General features: G+C 42.2%; 1 protein-coding gene across 1 annotated transcript in view; it reads right to left on the bottom strand.

Moving 5' to 3' along the window:
* The window catches only part of ALDH1A2 (aldehyde dehydrogenase 1 family member A2), a 211,105-nt gene that overhangs the window by 41,683 nt on the left and 142,233 nt on the right, over positions 1-27,189 (bottom strand). The window contains exon 2 of the mRNA XM_075505906.1: positions 17,712-17,828. Coding sequence (XP_075362021.1) covers positions 17,712-17,828 — 117 coding nt within the window. The remainder of the gene's footprint in view (positions 1-17,711; positions 17,829-27,189) is intronic.

Raw genomic sequence — 27,189 nt, 5'->3', positions numbered from 1 at the left:
ATAAATACTCCTACTAGGATTTCAGATACTGTAGGCAACACAGAAAAATACAATGGACAAATTTATTTTGACTTAAAAGCTCCGTCTGAGAAAATTACTTTATAACTATACATGAGAAATTGCTGGAATGTCAACTTCATTTGCAGTGGCCCCTTATGGCCTGATCACCCCTCCCTGGCACGATAAATCACTGGCAAGATCCTTACCTTAACACGTTTGATCTGAGCTCAGCAAGACTTGGTTTTGATGTGAAGAACTCCAGATCTGTTAGGTCAGAGACAAATAGCAGAGCCACTGACCTGCAAAGTGCTAACTCTATATTAGACCCAAGTGAGCAGCCATAAGCTCCTGGAAAGTTTGCCTTCAGTTCTACTTTGCACCCGGAATATTTTCAAATATTACTGTTAGCATGTTTTGCTAAATGGTGCCAGTGACATTTCCTTTCATGTCATTCTGCACCTACAGAATCCACAAAAAGTAAACAAACAAATAAGCATGCAGTATGAGAAGCATTATCTTGGATAAACTGTTAGAATTATCTGCTCTTCAGGGCGACATGAAATAAAATTCAGTATTTATCAGGTTTTTTATTTCATTTACATAAATAGCTTGCACTGGCCCTTTTCTACCTAGACCATGCTTTCTAATATCATAAATAATGATATTCACCAGTACGCTCATTAAGGTGATTGAAAGTGCCTGTATGTCTGTACATACAGAAATTCAAACTACTTCTAAAAAAAAAAAAAAAAAAAATCCAACTTGTGACATTTGCATTCAAAGTCTGAAGTTTCACAAAGACCAGTTTTGTGGCCACTCAGTTTTGTGGCCTTGGTTTGAAAATATTCCTTATTGTCCTGGTTAAACAGTCACTTATCTCTACAATAGTAAGCAGCAGTGTTAGTCTACCAGAAAATTGGATGCTCTTAATGGGCTTTGGGGGAGAATAGCTTTGCATCATCAGCATTAAGTTAAATCACATTAAGTACCCACTTACAACATAGGGCTTACCACTTATGACATGTTTGGTGAAAGCCTTTAAAACAAATTGTTGTGTTTGTTAGAAGAAGCTGTGAGATAACAATTCCCAGAAGTCTGATTTATAAACCCTTTTTGCTCTTCAAGGAGATGCAAAGGAACCCAACACCTCTCATTCAATGCTGCAATGAAATCTCTCAGGCTGGAAATTCTTTTCAATAAAAACTCCTGGGAAATACTGATTTGTTTACTTTAGAATATTCTTCTGGAGAGAAGAAACCTTTAGCTAGATTCCCTTTTCTCAGAGTTCAGTTCCGATTTCTCCTCCAGTTTTTCTGTTGATAAGCCACTGACTTTACATATACAAAACTGGAACGGGTCATTCTACTTTTTATTATTCATAAGGCTGATTGGGGAGAACTGGGCTTAAGCTGTCAAAGTATCCTGCTGTGCTTGGATACCTGGCAAATTTACACCCCAAAGTACACTGTGGTGCTAAGACTAAAATTGGATGTGAAGTGTTCTTGCAAGAGCTGATTACAGTCCCAAGCAAATAAACCACTTCAGGGTATAGCAAAATAATGCCAATATTTAATAGAGTTTAACATTTTTATATGAGACTGGCAAGCTATTCTGTGTAGAGATGTAGGCCTGCATGAAAAATGAGCTCTTCTATTTACCTTTAAATAGAAGCAGGCTAATAACTTTGAGTGTGTAAATTAAAAACATGGCCCTCACCTTTTGCCAAACATGCAGCATTAAAAAAATGGACTAAGGCAAAACCAAAAGAGACTTCCTTGAATGAGCCAAGTAGGTTATAAGTCTTGTCAATAAAAAGCCTTCCTTAAAAACAAATGTTCATATATGCAGTCCTGAGAATTTTTTTTCCCCATTTCCATTAAAATTCATGTTTCTTTTCCCCTTTCTAACCAAATTCCCTTTTTCTCTGCTGGAAGCCCCTGTAATGATACCAGAATGTGGTCAAACCTCATTAGTCTCCCTGCTGTTTACAAGACAGGATTTATGCTCAGTGTAGTGAGCACAGTGACACATGATCACTAAATGGCTAAAACCACCATCAAGACTTTAATCTGAGAAATTTTTCACCCAGACATTCCAAATACTATTGGCAGGTAAAGGTATGAAAAACAGTATTAATTACAGCAAACACAAGTCATCCAATGCCCAGCTTTCTGCAAGGAGTATACCAATAACTAGCCGTTTGTGAAGGTTAATTTCATGCAACCTTTGGCAGTTATCTGGTATAAGGAATGTCGCCAATTCAATCCATTAAGTAATAACTAAATTCTCATGGGACCTAGCTGAAGTCAAATGTTGTTATTCCAGGTTCACTGCTTTTAGTCGCCCTGAAGACCATTTAGGCAAACAGCTGGAAGAGCTGACTACAAAGGTCCCCAGTCACAGGGAACCACCCTAGGAAAGCAGGTAAAGGCTTCTAACCAGGAAATAAGTTATCAAGGATTTGTCCTGTTGCTCCCTCAAGGAGAGAAATGAACTGAGGCAGAGAGCAAGAGCATGAACACATTTGTGTTTCAGCTTGAATCCAAACATTAAAAGCAATTGTCATGGCTGATGGGAGGAAGAGCTGCGCTGCACCACTCACTGGGCATGTTCTGCACAGGGCTCCTGGCTGTCATCTAAATAGCACAGCCTTCCTTCTCTTTCCATGTTGGAGTGCCTTGCTAAAACCAAACCTTTGAAAAGTGAATAGAAACAATACCAGAGACAACAACCTGGACTTCCAGTACTGACACTGCATTGCACCAATGGAAATACTCCTCCTCCTAACAGAGGGGAGCAACACTGCAAGCTCCAGCTTCATTTGAACTCATTATGCAGATCTTCCAGCAAGGAGGGTACTGCCTCCCAGACAACGCTCAAGGGAATAACAACACAGACGACAACTGATAAAGCGACACAGAAAGAGAGCCAAGAGCACAAAGAAAGGGGTGTTTTCATCTATACTGTGTGCGCATGTATAGGTGACTGCACAGAAAAGTGTGCAATTAATACCATATAGAATTGTAGACATGCATCCCCATGTAAACACTGGCGCTGAAATTCATCTGTATTTCAATTTCCTAGAATAGTATGTACAGAAAAAGAGGTTTTATCTTCTAGTAGTCTGGCTGGTTTAGCAAGAGATCCTGCCTCTGACACTGACCTACTGTCTCAGTTAGTCATGGTTACACTCCCACAAATTTAAACTCCCCCATCCGTGAAGGAGCCTTGTCACCAATTTTACAGTGAGACTGAATCAATTAATGCTTTCTAAAAGCTTTGATGGAAGGAGCAGAATATTAACACTTGCAGTTGAGTGATGCTAGCTAAAAATGTCTTTAGTAATGTAACAAATGGATTTTAAAATCACTTATCAAAGGGCTGGACCACCAAGACTAGGTCATCATCAGCACAGCTAACCCCTTTAGTGTTAGTCTCATATCACAATTTCAGATGGACAAGTGAAAAAGCAGAGCTTGATTCTCACCTCTCAGGAAAACAGCATCCCATAGACATCACAAAAGACAGAAGAGGCCATTAAGTAGCTGCGGTAAAGAAAGTGTTATAAGGACAAAAAGAGAAAAATCAACAAAAAAATATGAAGCACTGATGGAAAAGGGGTGAAGGCTTAGCCAGATGTCCTGAAAAACACGTGTGCATGCTTCTCAAGGTCCGTGCAGGCCAGTCCGGTACAGGACTGCTGCAACCATACGTCACAAGTGAAGAAACTGGAGAGAATAAAATAAGCCCCTTGATTTGGAAAGGCAGGTGCTAATTTATTGGTAGTTTCTAACTACTCAAGAATAAACTTAAACTATTTCTGTTACAGCTGGAAAAAAACACATAAGCAAATGTAAAATGCATATGTTATAGTATACTGGTAAGTTTTGAAAATACCCAGTGGAATCAGGAGAGTGCTTTTATGCCTGAATGCAAAGAACATTTAAAATAAACTCCAAATATGTTTCAAACAACAAAATGAAGTGGTTCCTTAAAAAAAAATAATCTATGTATCCAACTGGCAGTTACATAAATGCCTTCTCAAATCAATTTGACAGTGCAAAGAAGTATTAAAGCCAGTTTAAATCTAATTTCTATTTTAAGGACTTTGTACACTAGCAGAGTGGTAAATGAGAGTGAGGTGCAATGTCATGGGACGTGCTTTAGTGGTTGAGCTGAAAAGACTTCACAGGGTTTTTCAACTAACTACATCACAATTTTCATCTAGGTCATCTTATAGTTAGGAAATAAAAGCATAAGTGCCTATAAACCAGCATAAGAAACGTGAGTGTGAAAATGGGTGATCTGGACTGTATCATGGAGGGGAAAAAGACTAGCATTTTTGAGCATAAGGGGATAAGAATTATCAGAGGCATACCAGGATTTCTAGGTATAAGCTACACAGGGAGGACAAGTCAGGATGCAGAGGGGGGGAGTAGCTCTGTGTGCAAGGTATTGCGTGGGTATTTCTTGGAAGAGACACAGAACACATAATGTAGACCCATGGATATAAAGGCAGTGTAGATCATGAAGGATAATAGCAGGAGTGAAGTACTGGCTTCTGGATAAGAGCAACTGAAGTGACATTGAAGTGGCACTGAAGTGGAAAAAGAATATGAAGGCAATAAGACTGGTGCAAAAGTAACTGCATAGTAGTTCAGTGAGAGCTGCATTGAGATAGTGTCTAGAGAACATACAGTTTTCTCTATGCTAATCTAAACAACATTTGACATAGTCCTGTCAAGGACTAAAAATTGTGTCTGAACCCCTGAGAAATGGTTACCACATAAATAATTTCAGCTTCATTGCAGGAGAGAAACACATGAAGAAGCCCTACTCTCTGGGATACTAAACTTCAAGAAGCTATTTTTTTTAGAAGAGGAAGTAACTTAGAAACTCCCTGCTTGAAGCTAGGAAATTAAAATCCATAGAATCAGCATGGAGGCTTAAGAATGTGAAAGAGTCAAAGAAGATTTGCATTCCCAAGGCTAAAAACGGGAAGCACAAGCAAGAAAATAAATGGGGTGGCTAGGCAGAAAGATACAAGAGGAAATGTAGGCCAAAAAAAAGCAGCAAAGTGCTAACTTTGAAAGGCTGCAAAACACAAAATGGAAATGAAAAATTGCTACTAAATATTCTGCAGAAAAATACCAAAAAGGTAACTCAAATAAAACGGCCAAGAGAAGCCTAAGTTTAATAAATAAGCAAATACAGGCTATGGGAGAGCCAGTGGATTCTGAAAACAACTTGGCTATGAAAGGTATAAAAGGGAGACTGAAGACATTTCCAGAGGTGGCTGCTCATTTGGGGGGATCTTAATTTGGCTATACTGAAGTAGATGATATTTCTGGCCAAAATTCAATATGTGTTGTAGGGCCAAGGGAAGAAAAGCAGAGCACTAGTTTGAACACTAGAAGATGACAGGTAAAATACTTGTTCTGGGGACTCATCTTTACTAACACTCTAACACCAGCAATACACTGAAGATCATTTAGAGGCCATGTCTAAGACAAGGGTGCCTCAGCCCCAATTGTGCTGCAAAGAGTTGAAATAAAGTTCCTGAAAGAAATCCCAAATGCTAATGCATCTCAGTTCTTCCAGGTTTCAAAAGCTGAGGCATCAGGAATTGCACAAAAGCCGCTAAGGATATACCAGGGTGGTGGTGGGGGTGATGATGATGGTGATGGTGTTTTTCCCACTGAAGCATAAGAACACAATGCCACAGCACAGACCTGGAAGGACCTTCCAATTGGAGAGATCATATTTCAGATGAAATGTAGACCTGAGGTTCTGACCAGCTCTAGTCACTTAAGGCCAAATTTAAGGCATGCTGACCTATTCACAAGAGGATAAGATCAGCTTTTATAGGACAGTCAACTAATACCTGTATTTACCTGAAATAGTAAATAGCTCTGCTTTGGAAATAAATCAGTTTCACTTTAGAGTGAAGCCTTTACCTGTGTAAATACATGTGTTTGGAATTCCTGTAGGGAAAGGCACTTCCTGATAGTTTCTGAGTTAAAACTGAAGGATTTTGTGTAGTCACTGCGAGATGACCAGAGCATGGTAAGAGGACAGTGTCTCCCTGGCATCCTCTTCCCATCCAAGTTCAGCAAAGAGGCTGCAGCCTGTTCTTCTGCACAACACTTCCTACATCTTTGTGACTTTCCAAATGCATTTTTGTAAGTCACTGATTTTAAATAGGGGGCATACTGGAAATCCACATGGAAATTAGCAAAGTATATCCTTTCTCTAACCACAACACCTGCTGTAGGCCCCTCCACAGCTGTCTCACCAGCATCCCTTTAGATTCTGAGTTCAATTCAAAGTCTTCATTACCTATGAATCCCTCACAGATTAAGGTCTATATACTCTAGTGGTCAGTGAGGTCCCTGTGTTTTAACCTCCAGCTGAGGTCAACTGAGATTGAGCTGAGCTTAAACATTTTCATTTGGGTCACAGAATTTGATGTGGATGGTTCTCCGCTCTGAAGTATTTTCCCACTTCAGTCCAACAAAGCTGGAATGTATTATGTTTCAAGTCATAAGGTAAAAATCTAGTTCACTAGGCTCTCTGGGAAAGGAACTGACTTCAAGTGAACAAGAATGAAGTCCTTTTTTTCTTTTGTCAGTTGGAGACTATTTCAGCAATGCTATTGCAGCAACGCTTTGATGTGGCTTCACGTATCGTACTTTTAGTAATGAAGTGCTCCTATATTTAAAGCTTAGTTACACTGCATAACTTAAAATTGATGTGATGCATTCATGTCACAAAGTAACAGAAAATGCTGGTCAGAAGGAATATGTTTTTAGACAAATTCTGAAATGTGGAACTTGTATTTTGGAGAAAAACCAATTAGGTGTATGCAGTCTGAACAGGAATTCCTCTATTCATTTGAGTACACACAAAAGTAATGAATGATTGGGCCCATAGATGGCAATAATTTTTTAGACTTCATCTTTCTCCATATAATACTTAGTAGTAAGTCTTCACATAGCTATTTATGCACTTATTTGTGCTTGAGTAGGGATGCTAGCACTTGTTTGAGGATTCCTCACTAGAGGACTGCACAGAACTGCAACTTTCTGAAGATTTTTTTGAACCTTTACACATCTGTGCTTATATTATATTTACATAGCTTCCTTATAATGTTGTATTTGTATAAATGTATTTTTTGCTCTCATTTCTTTCAGCTGAACTAAAGTTGATGTTTTGGTTACTTGTTTCAGATAGTGAGTTCTACTCTTTAAAAAAACAAACATAACAAGTTGTATTTTTTAGAAGTGGAGAGAATTAAACAATTTGCAAAAAATAAATAGCGAAATGTTACAGTTCAGTCTTAGGAAAGATAGCTGCAAAACTGTAAAAGAAAAAATGTGACTTTATGCAGGATCAGACTAAGAATTTATGATATGGACCATTGAACTCATCTTTTGTCATTTATCTCTGTAAACCTGCGAGATTCCTTGGAAGATAGTTAGTCAAATGAAGAGCTGAGATGAATCAGTGGATATAATTTATTTAGATTTTAAAAAGGCTTTTGATGATAAAGTCCTTAGCAAGGGGCTATTAAGGAAAGTTAGTAACCATATGGTGAAAGATAAAGTCCTGCCATGGATTAAAAAGTGGTTAAGAGATAAGATAAAAAGACTGGAAATAAATGGATAATTCTCCCTGGAAAGAGGTTAATAGCAAGGTGCCCCTTCATTACTGTGACTAGCAATCGATATCTAGGTTCACCTGCTTTTGCAGATCATTAATAGTAAGATACATAGTTTGCAGATAAAAATATTCAGACTAATCAGAGTACTGAAGAAAATATCACTAGGGCTGAAGTTGAAAGGCATTTGGGCAACTCAAGGGTAGATGAAATTTGCCAAAGGTAGTAAATGCAAAGCAAAGCCTGTTGGAAGGAAGGGTTCCAATTACTTTTAGATGCTGGTATGTTCCAATGACTTGCAGTGTCTATGGACAGCTTATTGAAGGCAACTGTTAATGTGCATTGTAAAGAAGGGAAGACAAATGGATACAGTGGTTCCATTGTGTGGTGCTCCCAGGAACAAAGCAGTTTATGGCAGTGAATAACTTCGAACTGGCAGAGCCCGTTAAGGTCTGTGGGGAACAATTCTGCATGAACAGGGAGACGGACAAGCTGAGCAGAGATCATCAAGAATTTTTGGACCGTTGGGATTTTTTTATCAGAAAATGCAGATCCATCAAGACAGAAATTTAATAAAATTTAATTTAAATTTAATGTACCAGGATTGGTGAACTCCTGTGGGAAATGTTCCTGAAGGACAGAATGGAATGGAGAAATAAAGAGGGAATTTTTGTCAGAATGAAAAGTATGTGTTCAAGACACATTACTCCAACTCAATAGTACAGTAGTTAGGGTCAATGCCTAGACAGCCATAAATCTTGGATCAAATCCTTGCTCTGTCCGACATCATGAGTATTCTTGGAGCAAAGACCTGAATCCTACTTTTCCTGCATGTGTGTCCTGCCCAATGGGCTATCAAGTTGATAGCTCTCAGGCCCCATAAATACGTACCAGTGAATTACCCAACAGGAGAGAATGTGAGACTTTTTCCAAGGATAGCCAAAGGTGGATAGCATCCAAAATTGGGACCTATCCACCATCAGAAGTAGGGATCCATATTCAGGTTTCTGCTTTGTTTGCTTCAGAGCGGAGGTATGAATTTGGCTGGTCTTCATCTCAGGCACATGCTCTGATTATTACTGACCTTCTGGGTTTGGTGTGCAAATAAATATTTGCATCTTTTGTATTGAAATACTTGAAATCGTACATTTTTGCAAAGATGAGAAAAACACTAATTGGATAGCTCTTGTCTTTCAGTGTATCATCTGACCTTAGAGACTGGACAAAGAGAAGAACATTTCCCTCTAGCCAGCAACATAGTATTGTACAGCTTGATGCATTAAACCAGTTTGCATTTTCCCTAAAGATTCAGTCTTTTCCTAAAAATTCAGCACGGTAAGAGGTCAATGCTACAATAGTTACCTACTCAGTAATACAGCAGTTATCTGCAGTAGTTATCTAGTTGTTGCCAGTTTCAGCCTGGTAGTTTCTGTATTTTTAATGCTCTTTGATTAACATGGTTATAGCAGCTGTATTGGAGTAAGCAAAGGCAGGCGACTGGATATGCATAAGACTACAATTGTTTCTTGATCCCTCATGCAAAACCTGGGTAAATTGGGTTTGTGCAGAAGACCTTAAAGGTTTGGGAGGAAAGAAAGAATCCTACATGCAGGCTGGTAATTGGAAAGAAGTGCAGAAATAGTTTGCAATTGCTATATGGGTTGATGGTTTGTAATGCTAACCACAAAGTATGAACACACTAGAAGAGAATTTAAACTGTAGATTTAAACAACAGTAAAACTAAATACAGTATATACCCTAAAACTTCATGTATGATGACGATACAGAGGGACATAGAAAATACAGATGATGATGATACAGAGGGACATATCTAGTGTCAGCATCAGCTGCTGAAGTGTTCCACAAAGGGGAAAAGTAGCTGTTCTATTTATCTACTCTTCAAGCAAACATCTCTGATTTTCTGTGCCCCATCTTTTGCAACTGGACAGCGCTCACTGAGCTGACCCAAAAGGCTAGCTGATTTCTTCAAGTATCAGTCACTGAATCTGACTTCAAAAGGCATTGAAGTAGTGAGCTCATTCAGGGAAAGACAGGTGGTAAATAGCATGTATTCATCAATTCCCTGAGTTTTGCCAAAGCTTGTCTTCAGTTCAAAAAATGACAAAGATTCTGCATATTACTGTAAATAAAATAGATTTCCTGCCTCCTCTCTTAATGTCAGTCTAGAATTTTATCTGGAAAACACATGCTGGAAATTTTGGTGAAAAGAATTTATAATAGTGTTCTGCAGCGTTCATTTCTGGGCAATGCCAAGAAAGCACAATGGGAATGAAAATACAGAAACTTAGTAACAAAACACTTCAAACCCAAATGCTTATCATATGAGAATTTGAAACATTAGTTCTTTACCCAGAAGCAGTTTGCCCCCACTTAATACAAACTGCTGTATAGAGTTTTCTGTTGCAGTGTTGGGTAGTTTACCTGATCTGGGTTTAGAAACTGACCTGATTTTAGCCTATGGTGTAAGCATTGAGGCAAACCCTTTTATAGAGGACAAACAAGTATGGTTGTCAGCCAATTCACAGGCGATTGCTACAGAAACATTTCTGTACCTCTTCACTGCCACAGCGCTGTAACTTCCCCCCCTTTAGAGCACCTCTTTATAAAAAGTTCTCAAAACCACAATTCTTCAACTTTTCCTTATGCTACAGTTCTTCAACTCTTTCTCGACTTAAATCAGTTGGAAAGCAAGAAACAAAACGTAAAACATCCAGCTGGATTAGTGTCCCCAACACGATGCAAACTGAGAACGTTTGTTCACTCACTCAGTTACATGTAGTGACAGAGCTAGGACAGGACAGAACCCTAGGGTCCTCATTCTATACCCAGCTGTCTTTTAAAGTCAATGTGACTTACTAAAACCACTACAAAAATACTTTGTAAAGCAGATTTGATTATACTATAACAAAGGAAGGATAGCCACATCCTGCAGAAACACCTTTAGCCCCTCAAATGGAGATAGCAGGAGGAAAACGCTGCGAAGGGCTCAATCCATTGGGCCGATTCCACGTCTACCTTCAGATACGTGGGAGACGCTCAAGTCTTGGGAGAATGGAGTTCTGTAAGCGCATGAAAGAGGGAGGCATCAATATAATACTAAGCTGAGAACCCTCTGATCACCCTCAGGAGCTATCAGGTTCTCAGAGCCATCAACTCAGGGGTGTGCTTCCTGGACAAAACATGCTAATAACGTGTCCTTACTGGACATCATGCTACGGCTTGTCTCACACATCTGATATTTCTGGAGCAGCCCATTCTGGGAGAGCTTCTGGCCTAAAGCTGACATTTGTAGAAGTATGACTTGTTGCCAGGGAGAGGGCTGGATCCCCTTCCTACCTACGTGCACCCTTACATATGGAGCATAGCACTGCCAACACGCTCCTGACAAGTCTGAGGAGAGCTTGCTGTGCCACAGGGCTGTAGAATAACCTAATTCCATGCAATACTGGAAGATTCCCTGTTCTGCAGATGCAGTCCCTCCCAAATGTTGGTGTTAAGAAGCAGAGAATTAAAGAGTCATCACAATGAAAAGAGAGATAATCTTGCATGTAGCAGTTTTAGTACTTGCCAGCTGCACAGAAAAACTTAACCCTATGTGCTTGAACACTCATCTTCGTGTCTGGTTCACATCCTATTCACCAATTCTTATTACGTGCATCTAAAACACTTTTCACAGAGACCATGCCAAGGTATTAAAAAGCTGGGAAAAATATTTCTAATGGCTGTTTTTTCAAAGAAGCATAGGCTGACTCCCAATATTGAAGTCACAATAGATACTGCTGCACATCTTACATAAAAACATGGCATCATGTAATTTTCATCACTAATTAAATATATTCTTTCTGACCAATGAAAAACTACGTTGCCTCTGTGTGCTACATCAGGTGTACAGATCAGAAGGACTTAACACGCAGTTTTCTGCTCACTTCAGTAAACCTACCAGAGGGATATTTCACAAGATTCAATAATTCTGCTAAATAATTGAATACATGAAAATTACATGGGTAGTATTTCTTTTATCTATGTTCTTGGAAGGAGCTTTCATAGTAATTCCAAGGATAATGTAGTGTTTTAAAGATTAATGAATAATAAATTTACTTTTTACCGATACATATTACCAATCTTTAACAAATCTCATTCAGGGATTCCTGGAATTTTAACATGTTCTATCCCAACAAAACTGTCTATTTCCCAATTTTAGAATTCCAGAAATGGGATTTAATTGGCAAAACATATTTTAAAATTACTTCACTTAGTTTAAATGTTCACAGGTACCTCTATTTTTCATAAAGAATTAACTCCCAAATGGTTACGGTTTTACATTCAGAGACAGCTGTAATAAAGAGTTCAAGAATTCTGTGTCCTGGTTGTGTATTTAAAATTCTCAGCTAACAAGCAGGAGAGAAGCTGATAGGAATGCTTACAGATGTCTGATTTTACAAGGTTTGGGGTTGTTGGGGTTTTTTTTGCTAAAGTGCTTTAGTCTAATGTTATTTATTGTTTATGGAAGTTGTTTGTCATTTAAGACATGAAGTGACCACTCCCCCAAAAGAAAGAATCAAGTTACAATCCATTATTTCATTTTTGATTGTTTTTCTTTGTAATAGGTGGGAAAGTGGATCCTGGATAAAAGTCCTGCCCAAGACAAGACTCCAAGCTGAAGACTCCAATTATCTATAAATCACTTGTATTTCCTGCAGAGAAAGAGAAAAAGGAGGGAAGAGCGAGACAGACAGAAAAACAGAGACAGAGGATATGCCAAGTGAAATATTCGATACCTGTCCTAAACCAAATTTCTCTCAAAAGTAACCAGGAGTTACCTGATATCTCAAAACCAAGCTTAGAAGAAACATGTTGCCATTGTTTTTGGCTTCATATTGAAGTAAAATAACTTTCTTTTACTTGTTCCATTAGTATAAAATGTGTAACATCTTACATATATCTGAGATGATGGCACTATATATTCTGAATTATTAAAGGTTACTATCCAGCTTATGTCCTCACAGATAGGAAGATATGATTGCTGATGACTGTTACCTTTTTCAAAGATTTTGAGAACCAATTCTCTAGTTTTAGAACAGAGAAACACAAGTATGCAAACTGGCTGTGATACTACTCCCAAGCATTAGCCACCGAACACTCCGGAAGCATATTTTACACTGAAACCGGCAATAAACAAAATTCATGCCAAATACTATTTGCACAGTACGATTGCTCCCAAAGTGTAACACCACACAACATCAAATAACTACATTCCTTATTTATTTAACCTCTTTTCAAAGAAATTATATGCAAGAAACCATATGCATCTTTTAATTTGCATATTGCAGTTTGCATTAAAATGTAATGAAATCTATGATAGTTGACTTTCCTCTGAAACATTCTTCTAGAACATGGAATTGCTGTAACAAATTAGAGGACAAATTAGTTTTGGCACCCACTTAAAAAAGAGAAAAGATGAAAAGCTTTTAAAGTGATGATATGGAGGAAAAAATTACACTGCATCGGCCAAAATGAGTTTCCTATCAGCTTTAAAGCTCCTGAAGTTGTATTTCCAGTAGATAAAAATGTTATCACCTCTTTCCAGTGCTGATGTGCTTATTTTCCTATTAAGTTACTCAATAATTAGAAACAAAGTCTGACACATTGTAATCTGTTTATACAATACATTTGAAACGTCTCCAACAGAAATGAAAACATTCTTTAACTAAAGATACTAAAGATGCAAAGATTCAAAATATATAAACGAATGTAAAAATTCAAATTGCATTTACAAACAAATTACTGTTCTTAAAGCCCATTTTAATCGACAAAAACAATTTAGTCCCATTATACACCATAGAAAAACAGCAGATTTTTCTACATTGACCCAATGGGTTTGTTCTTAACCCTCTCTTTATGAAAATTAGTCTTAAAGGTTAGTAGGAAAAAAATATGCCCTCTTGCAATGTTGTTCAAGAGTGTATTCAAGTATCACGGAAGTTAGCAGAGAGACCTGTTCCAGTGCTGTAACAACCTGGTAGTATTAAGAGTCCTCCAGGAATTGTAAAAGAGTCCCTTGGGAACACAGGGTAATTCAAGAAAGAAAACATTTTTATTTTCTGATTGAGATATACAGGTATGTATAGTAACTTCCTCTGAAGTACATCAAAAGCAACTGAAATATATTCGAGAACTACTGATTTTGCACTGAAAATAAACCCCAACAGCTCTGTAGAAAATACTACGTTTAAAGAGAAGTTAAGTGGCAAAGCCAGTCCCAACAGATCTAATTTGCTTTTCTATTATCCTGCGGTTTTTCAGATGATTACAGGGTAAAAATCTGTTTCCTTTATTACAGATTCAAGGCAGTCTTTTAGTAGGTTTTTTTTTATCTCTACACTCAAGTTGGTCAGGGCAGAATGAAACTGATTTTAAGCAAAATCCCTCCTTTGGAGGGGAAGCCAGGAATTTCCCAGCCAGGAATTTCCCTGCCAGAACAAACGAACACAACTTACCTTGGTGTATTTGATTTCAAGGTTGAGAGTGGGAGAAGGCAGCAGATGCAGAGATGCCATCAGAGCTGCGGGATCTGCCTTCACCTCCCCTGGCATCTCAATTTTACTGGAAGTCATAGTCTTGGGGGGGTTTTATAGTACCACCGAGCCCCCCGCTCTGACCTGGTGTTGTGTTGTGTTTTGGGTTGGCTCCCCCCCCTCCAAAGACCGGCGCTGAAGATGTTGCTCTCGTCCTCTGTATATAGGCAGGTGTCAAGCCGGGTCTCTTCTTATTGGACATGGGGGCAGAGGCAGGGGGGCAGGTCCATCCTACCTAGGGCGATAGCGGCACAGCCCCGCTCACTCGCGCGGCGCAGCCGCGGCGCCCCGCAGGCCTCCGCCGGGCCCCCCCGGCCCCCGCGTCCCGTCCCGGGCGCCGGGGATTCCCCCTGCCACCCCGCGGGAGGACGGAGCTCCCGGGCGCGGGTCGCTGCCTCCCGCCCGAGGAGCGGGACTGGGGAACCCGGTCGGCGCCGGCGGGGGAGCGGGGGTCGCCAAAACTGCCGCGTTCCCCCTCGTCTCCCCCGCGCCGGGCGGGGGCCGGCGGGGAGGCGCCGCGTCCGAGAGAGGCCAGCCCCGGCCCCGCGCCGCGCCGCCCCGCCCGGGGCATCCCGCGGGGAGCCCTGGCAGCCCCGGCCCGCCACCGCCTGGGGAGCCCCGGACGCGGCGGGGCGGGGGGCGGGGGGGGCAGCGCCGGGGGGAGGCTGGGCCGCACTCGGGAAGCCCTGGCGGGGCGGGGGGACCCTGGCGGGGGGACGGCGACCCGCCAGCGGCATTGCCTCACAGCGCGGCCCCGGGCGGCCGGCTCCCCCTCGGGCGCGGAGCCGCCGCGCGGCCGGCGGGGCGGGGGCGGCCAGGCACAGCAGGGCAGGCGGCCCCTCACGGGTCCCGGGCCGAGGCGCGGTGAGGGCACGGGGCCGCCCCGCAGCGCTGCCGCTGGGCCGGCAGGGCGAAGCCTCCGCCTCCGGGGCAGCGTGTCTGTCGCCGCTCCCCGGCCATCTGCCGCCGCCCGCTACTTTCCCCGCGCTGCCCGCTCTGCTGGCCAGGGGCCCCGCGCAGCACCTGGCGGCTGCGCTGCTGCCCTGCCCTGCCCCGCTCCCGCTCCCGCCACCGGACGCGCGCTGCCTCGCAGCCGCCGGGCGCTCTGCGGAGCGCCCGTCCCCGCCAGCTTTGCTCGCAGCGTGCCCGCTGCTCCCCGGGCCGCCTCGCTTGTATTTTTTGCGGCGACTGACAGCGAAGTGGCTGCGCGTCCCCGGTGACAGTGACGGGTGCGCGGAGAACGGCCCCGCGCCGACCCCACCTGCCGCGCCGCCCGCGCCATCCCCGTCCGCCTGCTGCCCCCTGCCGGCCGCGCGCCCGCCGCCGCCCGCCGCTACGGCAGGGGGCCCCCGCCGCCCTCGCCTCGCGCCCGCGGCCCGCCCCGCGCCACGCCGGCCCTCACCTGGCTCCCACGTCCCACAGCGCCTCCCCGCGCGGGGCCCCGGGCTGGGCAGCGCCGTCCCCGCCTCCCGCGGCAGCGCTGCGGAGCTCAGCCCCCGTCTGGCGCCCGGGTCCCCGCTCCCCTGCAGGCCGGCGATGCCGGGTGCGCTCCTTGTCCCGCTCCCGCAGGCCTGCGCTGCCGCGGGGCTGGGAGCGCCCTTCCCCTCGCTCTGCGGGGGCCGTCTCCGCAAAGTGGGGTTCTTGCGCGTCCAGGGTTTCTCCTTCTGCCTTCCTGGAAAAGCGCCGTACACCTTTCCTTGCTTCCCCTCGCAGGGTCCCATACTTACTCCCTTCTCCCTCTGGCTATGGGCTGCGCCGTCCTGCCTTTCCTCCTCCCTGTACAACAGCCTCCCACCTTCCAGTGCTGGGGGCACTGCCCCTGCAGCCCCTCCCGCCGCTGGCCGTGCCCGGCCATGGGCACTGCAGCTGCTGCAGGCGTGGGCAGCCTGTGTGGAAGCCCAGAGCCTTGGAACTCGTGCAGCGAGGGCACCCAGGTGCACCTCCGTTTCCAAATTCCTCTCAGGAAAGAAAGCGACCAGGAGGAGCAGGTGCTCACTGCCAGGGCAAGTCCTGCAGCCCAGCTGTGGCTTTCTCTTTCTTGGAAGTTCTTTGCAAAAGCAAGAGGCCTAAAGGGCAGAATAATTTGTTCGAGCAAGAGCCACCTGTTCCCAGCTATTATTTTTGGGGGGGGCCCTCTTAGTGGGAGGCCACGTCATGCAAGAGGTTGGGCATGCCACACAGTGGGTTTCTGGGAAGCCAGCAGCCAAATAGAGCCAGATGCCACTACTCACTATCTCAAACTCATCACGTGTGCAGCAAGCAACGCGCGTGCGGTGGACATCTGTCCTAGCTTGCTGGCTGAAACAGCAGATGGCTTGAGCTTGCGCCCTGACTGGGCTGGTGGACATGAGAAATTTATGGTCAAAGCCCTACACTCTCTCTGGTCAAAACGTCTAGGCAGAAAACAGAAGCCCAGACCATTTTTGTTACCTTGGGCAAAATCAATAAAGTTCTGCTTACTGATGCAAACACTCCCAACATTTTGAAACTGATCAGGTGTCATGTTTTGAAGTTATGACATTGCAGATAGATAAACAGAGAAAGGACACCAAAGCCTACAGCTGTCTAAAGCTGGCAAAACAAAGCAGCAAGAAATATACCATGTGACCTTTTTATCGACCTAGTCAAGAATAAACAACGGGATCTGGCCATGTTTTGATTTTGTTACATTATCCGTTTGTTGATTCCATAGATATTCCTTGCTCCATGTTTTACAAGTTTGCAGACAATTGAAAAGACTGTCCTAGCATTCTCTTAGTGTTTGTACAGGAGCACGGGACAGAGGTTGCTTCTGCACAGACAGGCAGCACAAGATACAGAGTGCCATTTAAGTCATTTCAGGGTTAACATGCATATTTCTGTAAATTTCCAGCTCAATAATGAAGAAGGAGACTGCAGATTTTGCTTTCTCTCATTTTTCATCTTTTTTTTTCCCCCCCGACAGAGGAAATGGAGCCGTAATACAGTGCTGTAATGTGACACGCAGAGCTGTCAAACTGTGACACTTGGGATGAGTGAGACTTTTAAACGTCAGAAATTCAATTTTTAATTGCACACTGGCAACACAGACCTAACACTTCATCACAAGGATGACACCTTCTAAAAGCTGTTTTAAAATAAGTCAGAGTGGGGATGTGCTCCTTCAAAAGGGGACTGCATTTAAACAAGTTTCAGGAATGAGGAAATTGTGTAACAGTTTCATTATTAAATCAAGTCAATAAAGTTCAGGAGATTTTGGTGAGAAGGGATGCCAGTGCCTGTGGAGATGCAGTTCAAACCCACATAATCTGGAGCTGCTTAAGCAACCTCCATCAACTACTCGTCGTACAAACCACATTGCTCTTACATCTAAAAGCAGTGCGGTTAGCAAAAGCACTGGGAGCTGACCGCCTTTAGACTAACTGCTACCTACGCCGTGTTGGCATTCCCCAGCTGGAGAACGGCACTGCCCTGACCACGCTGCAGGCTCCTGGCCTACAGCCAGCTTCAGAGGGCTCCCCAGAAGAACATGGCAGACATGGCCGTTGCTCTTCCCGACGGCAAGGGCCCAACTGCAGTTCCTCTTCTACCATCTGGGACGACAACGACGTCGGCCTTAGGGCCAAGACCACAAGCGAGTTCTCATCAAGTACAACAGTAGCTTTGCCGCTCAGAATTAGGAGCGAGGTCTGTAATGCTGTGTTGGACGCACTGATGAATCCAGCTTGGTGAGCTGCTTCGATGGTTCAGCACTACACTGGCCACTTTATGACAGCAAATTGAGCCATGGCTTCAAATCATGCAAGTGAATATTTAATATTTAACGCAATTTCTTTGTGGAAGGGATTTCTACCCTTATTGCCTTGGACATTAGGACAATAACTCAGTAATAACAATGAATACAGAAGTAAAATGATTAATTTGTGAAAGAAAAAAAGCGAGTCCAACAATTGCAAGAAGAGAAAGAACAGAAACAATACCCCAGGTTCAGCCCGAGTTCTGCAGTCCCTAAATACCTACATATGGCAGAGAAATCATTTATTCTTACTGCAGTCCTGTAGTTTCTGGATTTTTTTGTGAATTGGCAATACTAAATCAACTGGCAACTAAGTCAGACTGGCTTATTTTCTCTCACATGAATGGGTTTTAATTAAACTCTTACTTAGGCGGCAAATCAGGAAACAAATATGTTCTGTTTCAGATTGTAATGACAAAGATATTACTGTCTTCATACTTTGTGAAGAAATGGCTGTCAAAAAAATGAAGAACAACCAAGTGACTCTGTTTCTTACTTCAGTGTTAGAATTTAGGCTAGTATATAGCCAAGATCAAAATCATTCCTGAAGAGTTTTATTTTTATATTTAGATCAATCTGAATGTATAATTTGAAGAAATACCTTTGTTTCATTTACAAGTCCCAATTTCTCCACCCACCCCAATCCATTGGTATTATTTATAGTCAAGGACATAGACGTTGCTTATACAAACACCATTTGGAAACGGGACCTTTGGTAGCTAGAGGTGGTGCAAAAGACAGAGCTGTGATGTTGAAGACAATACAGATATAATTAAGGCATTAGTCATGGGCTGCTCAGTCAGAGTACTGGTGTTTTTCTGCTCTGTACTACTGTGTCCCCATCGCCTAAAGGAACTGATAAAACTAGAGCATGGGGTGAAACTATTTGTATCTCAAATACCTCTTTTGGGCAGAGTAGCTGTACCAAAGCATATTCTGATACACCACTGAAATGGACAGTGGCTACGGCAACCCCAACACAGAGCTCTTTGTTCTTACTACTTCAAATCTGTGAATAATTCTTATGCTTCTGGAGCTGGAGCTCCAGACTCCAAGCACTTTGCCATACACATGAAGGAACTGAATCACGTTATTCTGTCGGACACTTCCAGTGGTTCATTTCAAGATCAACTTCAAAACCTGCCCCAAAATTATTTCAATTTGACCCATAAGTTCTTTTTTATATTTCTCTCAGCTGCCCCGCTACCATTTAGCAAGGATATCCCTGGTTCCCCATACAAATTCAGTCTTGACTGAGAGAGCCTAATCCTCTGTACCCTTTGCCTCCTGCCTCAGTAAATGTCCCTTCCTATTTCTTATGTACTTTAGGAATCACTTTTGAAAGAAAAATAGGGACCGAAAAGAAACTCCCACTAAGTTATTTTTCTGCTCAGATTTCCACTTACGAAATCTCAACTTCATTTTCTGATATATACAGTAAAAGCTTCAGCCTCAGGTGTCCTATTTTAATTGCCTGCTATTTTCATTACTGACCATGATGGCAGCAAATGCTCTTCAGGAGATACTTGTATTTTAATTTATGTGCAAACATAAATCACACATTATAGCACTTTTTTCCTCTAGGTTAATTGAATCAATTCTCTAAATGTCTCTAAGCCTGATCATTTGAAAGAGGCTCCCTGTTTGAAATCTCGTAAGAATTATGGCCCTTGAATTGTGTGCAGGATGGTATCAGTCCTTGCTCCAGACAAAGATATTTTATACACATAAAGTAAAAATATTGTTATACACGTAAGCAATATTATCTGTAAAGCAACACCCACAATACTGTGATGATCCTATAAAATATTATTTCAGAAATTTTTCAAATATCCCAGTGAATTAATTGTCCTAGTATTATAAATCTTATTAATAATTGTTTAAGAATAAGTCTGGATATATTCTAAGTTCTAAAGAAACAAAAGAAAATCTACTTTTATTTTCCTTATTTCTACATTATCTTTAACGTAAAAAATAAAATAAATGTTGATATCAAGAACAACCATTTTTATTACTGAAACTCCAGGAACGGCTAATGAAGAAAACTTGATCTAACATCATTTTTACTAAAAATGAGGATCAGTGTTCTTACCTGTGATACTGGCCATTTTATACCCAGTAGAACTGTAAATTGCTGCTACGGTAAAGTCAATCCTAAACTGAAACTCAAATTTAAGGATTTAAGCAAGCTACAAATAAATAACTCGGTGACAGTGACAGCGATAAAGCAGAACACGCTTGGAAAGGCTATCAGTGCTTGACTCACTTTATAACTGGGTCAGTTTCAAAACTTAGTGTTCTAGGTTAAGTAAGTGGGCAGCTGACCGTGTCGCTGGCTAGACTGTTGTGCAGGAGGCTGGTTTTGCCAGCTACAGAGTGAGCCCGAGGTGCCCCTCCTTGAGCCCGAAGACTTCCTGCGACTGTCCAGCTGCTCCTCGGCCGGGCACCAGCCTGTGCACAGCGGCGCGCAGCAGCGCGCAGCCGTGGGCTGGTTCAGCCCCGTCTCTGCAAAATAGCAGCCGCCTTCTCCCGCGGAGGATACGTGGCAGCGAGTGGCAGCGCCTCGGGAAAGTGCTGTAAAGGACGTGTGCCGTTAACTGGGAAGTTAGAGGCAACGTGCTCTTGGTTGTAGGGATGCTATTCTGAATTTAAATATATAAAAAACCTTTCTATTTTGAATTTCTCTTCAATTTACCTGTTTGAATTTCTTATTTGTAAAACACGTCGAGCCTCAAACGGATTGACCTTCTGCTAATGTATATCACCTAATGAATGGATGCAATTAACTAATTCATATTGGAATATTGCACTTTCCAGATCACATTTATCATCACTAAATGTGTGATCCAGTTTGCAAGTTTAAATTTTTTATTATTACCCTTTAAACTAAAGAAATAAGTCTTATATTTAATTACCTGAACTTACATATTCAATTAATAGCTTCATTACCTTAATGAATATAGATAACGCGCAGAAGCAACAAAAGATTGCTGCCTGGATCTGCTCCTAAATACACCCTATAAAGGGTCTGCTATGAACCTCAGAACGATTTTTTTTAATTAAAAAATCTTGACTGGGGAGTTCGGAAGGAACTGGGCCTGGCAATCCAATATTCTTATACAGGGGCCTGAGATAAATTTATCATCTATATTGTTAATATTTAATATGTAAAAGGAATCCCAGAAGCAAAGCTTATATTTCTGGAAAGACAGAGGATTTAAACATTCAAATGTGAATCATTCTAAATGAAAGGGAATTAAAAGAATGAAGAACAGGCAGACTGGCACCTACTAAAGGACAAGAGGTGAGGGTTTGGAGCATGGAGGCAAAACAAACAAATGCTCTTGTTGCAGGAGAGAGGGGACAAAGCAGCAGGGACAGCAGCTCTTACAGAAAATGCTTCTCCAACAGAGAGACAAAACGTGGCTGGATGGCATCCCTGGGGGGCCACGTCGAGTGTTAGACAGCTGAAGGTAGGTGGGTTGGCGAGCCAGATGCAGGAAACACTGTCACTTTCCTCATGGTATTAGGTCTCAGAACCATGACTCGGCTGCCTTATTTAGCTGCACCGATTTGTTTGCCAAACACGCTACTTGGCCCTTGTGTGTCAGCGGAGTCAAATCTGTCATTATCTTTGGCTTTCATGATAAATCTCTTTTATTAATTAGGTAGGCTCAGATCTCTGGCTCTTCACAACCCTACAGGTAGCCATAATAAGTCTCGGGGTGTCTATTGCTATAGGGAATCTGTAGAAGGATGAAAGGTTTTGACAAAGTATCCCGTTCCAGTTAAGACAGCACAGGGCTTAGATCACTGCAAAGCCCATTGGATATACTTGGAGGATTTCTTCATGCTGCATGGATATATTTTCCAAGATATCTTCTGTTTTTAATAGCAAAGCTGAATTAAAAATTTTGATCTCCACTTTGAGGGCTTTTTATAAAGAATTCGGAAAAGGAAAGAGTTATTTTAAAAAAGAACATGCTGTCAATAATCTTCCCTTACATTTACTTCTCAGGTACATTAACTGTTCGAGAAAAGGGAATATGCAGAAAAAAAAAAGCAGGGAATTGGCTGCAACAAAGGATCTGTCTGTACTAAATTGATCCATTCCTTAAAAGCAAAATTCTTCTAGTACTGAAACGGTCTTTTTCCAGATGCATTCAGAAAGTCAGACCTGCCCATACTGTAACCTGCCGGATAAGCTTATACTAGAACCGTACCCAGCACACTGAGAAGGAAGCAGAGCCTAGCGCGGCAGGTAGCAATGGTGCACGTAACCATCTGTACAGCGTTTCCCCAACACTTTCGCGTTCTGCCAGCACTGACGGTCCTGTCACGGAGCCCTTTGTGTGGAATGTGATCTGTGCCCCACTATGCCAGCGTGGCTGTCGCAGAGATTACACCAGCTTGGAAACTCTCAGGGCCTATGTTATACACAGACATGTCTCTACAACAAATTTTAAAATTTACTGTCATCAATTATATAACTATATATAATACATATACGTGCAGTGACATCAGTTATGCACTGGGGCCTGATGGTGTGCCCTGCCAATCAAGAACAAAGAAAAGTTTTGGTTTCTGCTTTAGAGAAAGTCCAATTTAATTCTCCCTGAAATCAGCGTCAGCAACAGTGGACTTCAACAAGCTTTGAACTGGGCCTTAAAGATTACTGGCAAAAAGCTTGAAGCACACCTATGCGGTGTGTTTTTGATCTCACATTCATGATCTGGACTGAAATGTTTTATCTGGAGGCTGAGATCACAGAAACAGAGCAGAAAGAACAAGGAAATTCTCAAGGGGTCACCTTGTGTGCCCTGCCCCTCCTCCAAGGTGGGCTCGGCTAGACCTGAGCTGCACATTGCAGAATTTTGTCCCCATGAGCACTTTTTCACCAGGGACTACAGCAGAGACAGAGGGACGACCAGAAAACACAAGAACTGAAGAAATAGGTTCTTTACGTACTCAAAATCTTAGAATGCTGAATTACAGTGTGTTCAGATCTTCCTCAAATGATTTTTTTTTTTCTTTGATTTCCCAAGCAGCAGGACCAATCCATAAAACAGAGAATGTACTTTCAGGACCATGCAGCGGTTTCTGTATGAAAACATAAATATAAATTAGACAAAGGCATTTGACCAGGGACATGAATTATAGTAGATGTACGCATTCAGACTTTATCTAATTCAACTAAAATCAGCAGATTTAGACTTTAAAATAATTTGGCCCATATTATTACAATACAAAAAAATATATGGTGTATTTATAGCCTTGGTCTCTCCAGCTGCGTTGGTTTAGGTTTTATTACATCAGTAATAACAATTTATGTGATACTCTGAATAACGTGCTATTAAAAATTCAGTACAGTATATACTGTTGCCCATGGGATTTAAACTGTGGGAGCTACGTGTATTATTCTCTACTTTGCTATTTCTATAGGAGTGAAGATTACTATAAAAATGGTTAGGTTATATACACTGTGTGAATTCCTGCTCTGCTTGAATCCAGGTGAAGAGAAGAAATAGTTCAGTCCAGACTGCCTTGGGGTAAGGGTCCCAAGGGTCTTAGTCTTGCAATCTAAGGTTACACTGATCGCACGCTCAAGCATGAACAATAACATCAACATGATTTTGATGGCTTCAAAAATGCCAATAGATTTGTGAGGCATAACCTCCCTTAACAGAATCCATTTGATGCTTCTACAGAGTATCAGCTTTATCTGCGTGTCTATTGATTTTATTCTTTACAACAGTTCATCTAATTTTCCTGGCATAGAAGTCACATCGACAGTTTTGTAGTTCCCATCATCGCCCTTGAAGGACTCTTTTTGAAAGACGAGTGGATCAGTGGTACACCTCCTGTGTTCTATTCTGCTGGCATTAGGATCGGGTTCAGCAAAAACCAACCCACTGGCACTAGAACTTCAGCAGCTGAACATTTGAATCCCTTGGCAGAAACACTGCACAGCTTCAGCAATTAGTTACTGTTTAACTTACCAATTTCTCTTGAAGTCTTTCCTACTGACAATTCATTTTAGGACAGTTCCTCACACTCAGCTGACCTAATGTTTGGTTCTTTAGCAAGGCAAATAATTATTTTAGCTTTTTAGCTGTGGAGTTAGCCACCTTGAATGCTTCTTCTACACTGTCAGCCTCTCTCGCTTTACTTACTGTCTTGCAGGAGTCCTGTGGTGATGGAATTAGAAAAAGTTTTTATTATTACTTCCGTATTCCTGGAAAAATCTTAAAATCTTTTTGGTCGGCTGTGTTGTGGCTCTACATTTAATATGACAGAGTTTATGCTCTTTCTATGCTCCTTGCTTATGTAGGACTTCCCTTTTTGAAGGATGTCTGCATTTTCTTCCTCAGGTGCCACAACTGTCGGTATTTATGGATGGCACTGCCAGTATCCTTACCATTATGATTCTGGCAGCAGGGCCCAGGTGAGGGAGATCAGTAGAAAACAGCAATCACAGCGTATTTCTTTCCGTGGTTCAACCAGTGCTCCATTGCACGTGACGGAAATGCCGCTGGCAGGCGCGCCCGGGCAGGGGTAATGCCGCCGGCCAGCCGGGGCCGTCACGGATATTGCCACCCCAGGCCTGACCAGCAGGGAAATTGCCGCCAGAGGCAGGTTCCGGCAGGGTAAATGCCGCCGGCAGGCTGGAGCTAGCAGCGGAAATGCTATGTAGATATTTGTTAGATTTGAGAAATGTCTTTAGAACCTCTTTCTTAATACAATGAAAGGAGAAACTTAATTCAAATTTTCTGTTGCCCCCTTTTCTATTTGAAATGACTACAAGGTGTAGCAGTGACTTTAAATTGCCAATTGTCAAAAGCTGGAAGGATTTACCAAGGGAGCAATCATCCCCTGTGTACTCAGTTCTTCTATACTTTCTTAGAGCGTCTGCTTGAATCTGATTACGGAGCTGAGGAGGACCTTTGGTCTAACTCAGCATCACAGTTCTTATTAATGGAGTTAAATCATGTGATTTCTAGAAAGTATTGAATAAAACCTGAAGAAAGCAAATGTAAAATATACATATTTGTGTCAGTTCTCCACCCTGTAAAGACAGAAAATTGTTATAAGGAAGGTAACATGATCTGGACAAATGAGTAGGGGTTTCTGTCTCTGACATGTTATTGCCCTCTTGTTAGTTGAAAAATAGTGTTAATGTCTTCACACCTGTTATGAGACTAAACTGAAAGGTACTTGCATACTACTTTGTGAGGGAGACCTGCATCTGCATAAGAGAAAGAACTGCTATGGACAAGCAACTAAAAATGGCTTTCATAAACATATTTCTTTATTTATTTCTCATTTTCCTGGAAGAGAGGAAGTGGTTTATCTCATTCCTGCTGTAATGACTGGCCTCCCTAGCATCCTCCCTCAGTTCTACCGTATACATAATTCTGAAAGAATTCTCTCACAGACATAATAAACATACTTCAGCATGCTGTGATAATTAAGGTCCTGAATAATATCTTTGTTGTGCAGTGGTGTAGAGCAAAGGTTTTCAAGCAGCCATGCACAGGCTATTTTCAGGGGCTTCCCAGAGGCAGCTCCCAGCTGTCTATGCAAGTGCAGACCTGCGCTACAGGCAGGTCCTGTAGTGCAGGACCTGTAGCACTCCTGCAGCAGAGCGTGCCTGCTGCTGCCCCGGCGCTCACCTTGGCTCATGCAGCACCAGCACGGATGCAGTCGTCTCATAATTCATCAGCTATGTGGCCAGCATTTTCTGAATCAGCCACAGGCAGAGTGGTATTTGAATGCAGAGGTAAAGGTGAGTAAAAGGACATGGAAAAGCAGTTAAGGATTAAAATTGGGTGGTGGGGGTGAACTGGGTGGTTAAGGGATGAAACTGGTGGTGGTAAGGTGACTACAGCTGCAGGGAACATGCATCGCGTCCTAGCTCGAGGCAAGGAAGAGCACTGAGATGGGATAACAGAAGTGGCCCATTTGCCCAGTCTTGTAAAGCTCTGTCCTATTCACAGCAGGCAACAGTACTGACAGACCTAAACATATTTACCACCAAGGCGAAAAAAGTTTAGGACAGATACAAACCAAGACGTCGAGCACGTACAACACATGCCAAAACAATCTACCATAATTGGACTCAGGTTTTGGTGTCGAGTCAAATGACAGAAAATGCTTGTAAATCAACCAGACAGCACGTTAGTCAAGTCAGTATCACATCTGATAAAAACATTCAAGAAGCTTAAGAGATTAAGAGTGTAATATTTTTCTCTAGGAGGCCCAATTCTTTGAGATACTCAGAAACTTAATGTCTTAAGACCATGGAAAATAATATTATAACGCTTCCTATTGTAGCACCTATGCACTTCTAAACGAAACATGTTGGAGACATATAGTCACTCAGTGCCTCAGCTTGCCTATACTGCATTATAGGGAGCTACCGGACCAACGCAGATGTCATTAAATGTTCCTAATTTTTTCTGCCTCGTTGCTCTTTTGTAAATAGGGTGGGTCACTAGAAAGCAAGGCATTTAGTCCAAAAAGAGTATTGTGACGGAAGATACAAATTCCACATACTACACCAAGGTAAGATTCCTCATTAGCCACTGAAATCCCTCAGAAGTGACAAGATAGGAGCTTCTGTTTACAGGGTAGAGCACAGCATTCTCACGAGCATTCACTCTCTTTTACAACCTCCCCTTGAAAAGTTTTTGGACAGCCAATAGTAGCACGGCTTAAATCCCAATCTAGGTCAGAGAGAAATTTTCAACCATATTTTGGTTCCTTACTTTGTGGTTTCTCTTTTTGCTTTTCTTTTTGATCAAGGTTTTTGATCAAGGTTTTTAAAAGAACTTTTTATTCATTTTTACCAGGCAAAAAAAAAAAGTAACATAGCAGGAAAGGTAATGATTAATCCATTCTGCAAGAAAAAAGAAGAGTTCCGATTGTGAACTTACTGGTATTATCTAACCAGTATAAATAGAAGCGTACTCGGAGACGGCACAGGATGGAAAACTCATGATGAATTGTTAGGGCATGTTGAGTTGGTTCTGTCAATGCCTGCAGTCAGATGATTTCACTGGCTGTACAAGACGAAATCTCATATTTCAATGTATAAGTAAAAGTGTCAAAGTTCAGCTGAAGCAGGGACGAATACAGAGCAAATTTTGTGTGTATTT

The sequence above is a fragment of the Mycteria americana genome, chromosome 6 (genome assembly GCF_035582795.1).
Source record: "Mycteria americana isolate JAX WOST 10 ecotype Jacksonville Zoo and Gardens chromosome 6, USCA_MyAme_1.0, whole genome shotgun sequence".
Lineage (NCBI taxonomy): Eukaryota > Metazoa > Chordata > Aves > Ciconiiformes > Ciconiidae > Mycteria > Mycteria americana.
Note: the sequence above shows the minus strand (reverse complement) of the source record. Positions and strands in the feature narration are given on the sequence as shown.